We start from the raw sequence: 3,571 nt of genomic DNA, 5'->3' as shown, positions 1-3,571 counted from the left end.
GGCATACATTATGTGGACAACTGGGGCAGATGCAAAATTTGACGGTAGGGTGTGCGTGAGAATGCATACCACCTCAGCCCCAACATGGGGTGTGAAAATTGTGAGAATATGGACCTCAAGGTGCCCGGAAATTACACTCTTGTACCTTAAAAATCTTACCGGTAATTCATATCAACAATACAATACAACACAACCATTATTTTTCTTAATACAATATAGAGGCTGTGATTGTACCGTCTGCACCCCTTCCCCTCCTACATCTGCCCCAGGACAACTGGTAAATAAATGAAATGTCATAGAGTTTTAAAATATACAAATGCATTGTGTTACTGGGTTATTATAATTCTATAGTTGACTAATAGGCCTTATTAAATATAGGCCTGTCATTGCCTATATTGTATTTTAAAAATAATTACATTTTTACCTGTGTGCCAAAATGCCAAAGGCGTTCTCTACAACCCGGCGAGCACGGGACAATCTATAATTAAATATTCGCTGTTGCCTAGTCATCTGTCGATGTGGGTACGGCTTCATCAGCCAGGAACGCATTGGGAATGCGTCATCGGCTACTATGCTGTACGGCACAGGCTGATCATCGTTTGGTAGCGGTGCTGGCTCTGGTAGCCCCAATTTGCCCTTCTCCAATGCATCACGCAAAGTACAGTCTTGGAAAACTCCGCCATCTGAACACCGGCCCTTGGCGCCAATGTCTACATAAAGAAACCTCGAGTCTGCGTCAACTAATGCCATTAATATAATGGAATGGAATCCCTTATAATTGTAATACATGGAACCGCCATTTCGAGGACATTTGATGGCGATATGGCTGTCTCTTATACACATCTAGATCGTTTGGAATAGGCCTGGCTAACCAGTTTCCATTCTTCTGGAGTACTTGGGCACTTCATGTACTCCCCCACGTACTCAGCGATAATAGCCTCGCATGTTTCCGGCACCAGTTTAGATATCGAGTTAGTTGCCACCCGGAATCCGTATTCCAGACTCTTGTAAGAGTCCCCAGTGGCAAGGTATCGCAGGGTGATGGCCAGTCGCAATCCCGGATCAAGTGCCCTTCTCATTCTGGTATCCTGCTTTCGGATCCTTGGACTAACACGAACCAACATTTCCTGAAAAAGTTCAGGATCAATTCGCTGAAAGTTCCTAAATCCAGTGTGGTCCTCCATTGCCATTTCCGACATTAAAGCTTCGTATTTTCCATGCAAAGACCTGCGCATTAACCAGGGTCTAGTCCAAAAACGCCTTTTTCTTTTCTTCATCCTTCCCCTACGTTGGCTCCTAGCAACTAAAACAGCCGCAATGGCAGCATTTATAAGTAGCTCTTCTTCTAGGAGCACCAAAATATTTCTGTTGGCTTCCATGTTGTATGCGAATTTGCAAAACAGAACGTCAATTCTAATAGCTTGGAATGCCCTTACCTAATATCTAATTCGGTACAACTCCTAACGCTCATAATAATCTCGTAAGCTCCTAGTGAACTCGGTGTTTCGCTCGGCATAATTCTTACATAACTCGTACCCAACTCCGTAAGGTCGTACATCATTCGTAGCTAACACGTAGTAAACCCATATGGAGATCACGAGTTTCACGAGTTTTTAACTCGTGCGACTCCTGGATGAAATCAACCTAGGTGGGAGAGGGGCTTAAGGCATAATTTGATTGGCTGAATAAATGGCAGCCATCTTGGATGGTACACACACACAGTAATTCTGCGTATTTCGAACATCGAATGCATTGCTGTTAGCGCTCTAGTATTCTTATTATACCTCTATGGTTAGTATACAACGCTCCTTCGGCACCGCGTGAATTACGACCTTTGTAAACAACGTTCTCTGCATGACGTTTTGAAAAAGCAGAATCCGGACATTGTGATTGGTCCTAACGCTCCCATGTGATCGTTTTCTGAGAGATCCGATCTTAAGCTTTGTTGTCATCTTTGTTCGGAGAAAATCCATTCATTTATTGATATAGTACCAAGGACTTATAACTGTTACCAGGATAGGAAGCTGGCTGGTTTAAGCCATCTAACTTGAATTAGCCTTATGTGCGGTATTGTTATGCAAATGAGCCAAATAAACACAATCTGCACATGCTCAGTAAACAAAACTTTCCTTAGCCACACTGCGTATCGGCTAGGCGTACGCGTACAGCAGATAGGCCTAGCTTATCTTATTTTTGTTTGTTTCGCACCGCTGACTTAGGCTGTTTATCATCACTTCAAGATGTCTACCGATTCGTGGAAAAGGCGTATTAAAATCCAAATATTGGCGTTTGTGAGCAATACATTTTAATTTTATATAGGTAAGTAGTAAGTACAGTATATGAATAATTTTAATGCACTAGTTAGTTGATAACTTCATTCTAATTTGTTTTGGGTTTTTTTTTATGCATTTTTATAAGCGGTTAGACATGGCCTAGGCCGGGTCTAGGCTCCTAATCACATCAATTTAAAATCAAATTTGTAGACATACTTGCCTTATATCTTAACTTGCAGGTGATTTTATTGGTAGACTAGTTTGTTTTTAAGTGTGTAAGTATGATTGATTTGCATGCCAAGTAAAATTAGTACCCTTATTTTGCTTTGTTTACCGTACCGTAATTCTCGGCTAGGCCTAGGCCTAGGTCTAGCTGTACGCCTAGTAGTACGGCAGCTTAGGGCCATATTTGGACATATCAGGACAAAAGCACCAATTTTTTTTTACATGCTCCTTATGGTCATAGCATTCAATGTTTGGTAGGAACCACCTCATTCGAGGTCATTATGGCAGCCATCTTGAATTTCAAAATGGCCGCCTAATAAAACCTATGTTTATCTATATCTCCGCTTCTAAACCACTTGGAATTATAATTCTAATGTCTAAGAGTATGTTTATATGATCGAGGAATACCATCATATCATTTTTGATCTGGTCAGATTGCCACAAATGGGTCATGTAAGGTCACTCAAGGTCACATATTGTATGGTATCTTTAAAATTACGTAATTGTCAAATTTTACATTAGAATCATACCCAGGCTCTCAGAATACAAACTTTTTACTATGAACTACAATATTTCATTCGAGGTCATTCTGGCAGCCATCTTAAATTTCAAAATGGCTGCCACGCAAAACCTATATTTATCAATATATCGGCTTTTAAACAACTTCCAATAAGAATTATGTTTAAAAATATATTTTCATGGTCAAGGATTTATAGCACTTGTGACATGGTCAGATGGTCATTTAAAGTCATTCAATTCCATTTCTCTGTTAAATACGTAGAAAATCTTAATAGTTTGTAAGTGGTCGTGTTTTACAGCAAAATCTTACATAAGCGCACAAAATTCAATTTTTGATAGGAACTATTTCATCAGAGGTCATTATGACAGCCATTTTAGGTCAAGGTCATTTAGCAGCCATATTAAATTCCAAGGTGACCACCATGTAAAACACGTTTTGTTCCTTTAAATATGTTTACTGTACTGCATAGTCAAAGAATAACATCAAAAGTAGTGACATGTATTTGTATTTATTATATTCCATTATATATTGAAAAAGTCTGATATCAGAAATT

The 3,571-nt window shown here is 39.5% G+C and overlaps 1 protein-coding gene across 1 annotated transcript; it reads right to left on the bottom strand.

Moving 5' to 3' along the window:
• Nucleotides 1-420: 420 nt before the first annotated feature.
• On the bottom strand, nt 421-750 carry LOC117102182 (protein ALP1-like). Its single transcript, XM_033242398.1, has one exon. It carries the CDS (start codon nt 748-750, stop codon nt 421-423), a length of 330 nt encoding a protein of 109 aa, XP_033098289.1.
• Nucleotides 751-3,571: the final 2,821 nt, after the last annotated feature.

This window comes from Anneissia japonica, unplaced genomic scaffold (genome assembly GCF_011630105.1).
Source record: "Anneissia japonica isolate Jap-2015-1 unplaced genomic scaffold, ASM1163010v1 scaffold287785_len535756_cov143, whole genome shotgun sequence".
NCBI classification, from domain to species: Eukaryota; Metazoa; Echinodermata; class Crinoidea; order Comatulida; family Comatulidae; genus Anneissia; species Anneissia japonica.
The sequence above is the reverse complement of the archived record's forward strand: the minus strand, read 5'-3'. Positions and strand labels throughout refer to the sequence as shown.

Coding starts and splice junctions, on each gene's coding strand:
- LOC117102182 (XM_033242398.1), bottom strand. CDS start 750: ATGGCATTAGTTGACGCAGACTCGAGGTTTCTTTATGTAGACATTGGC.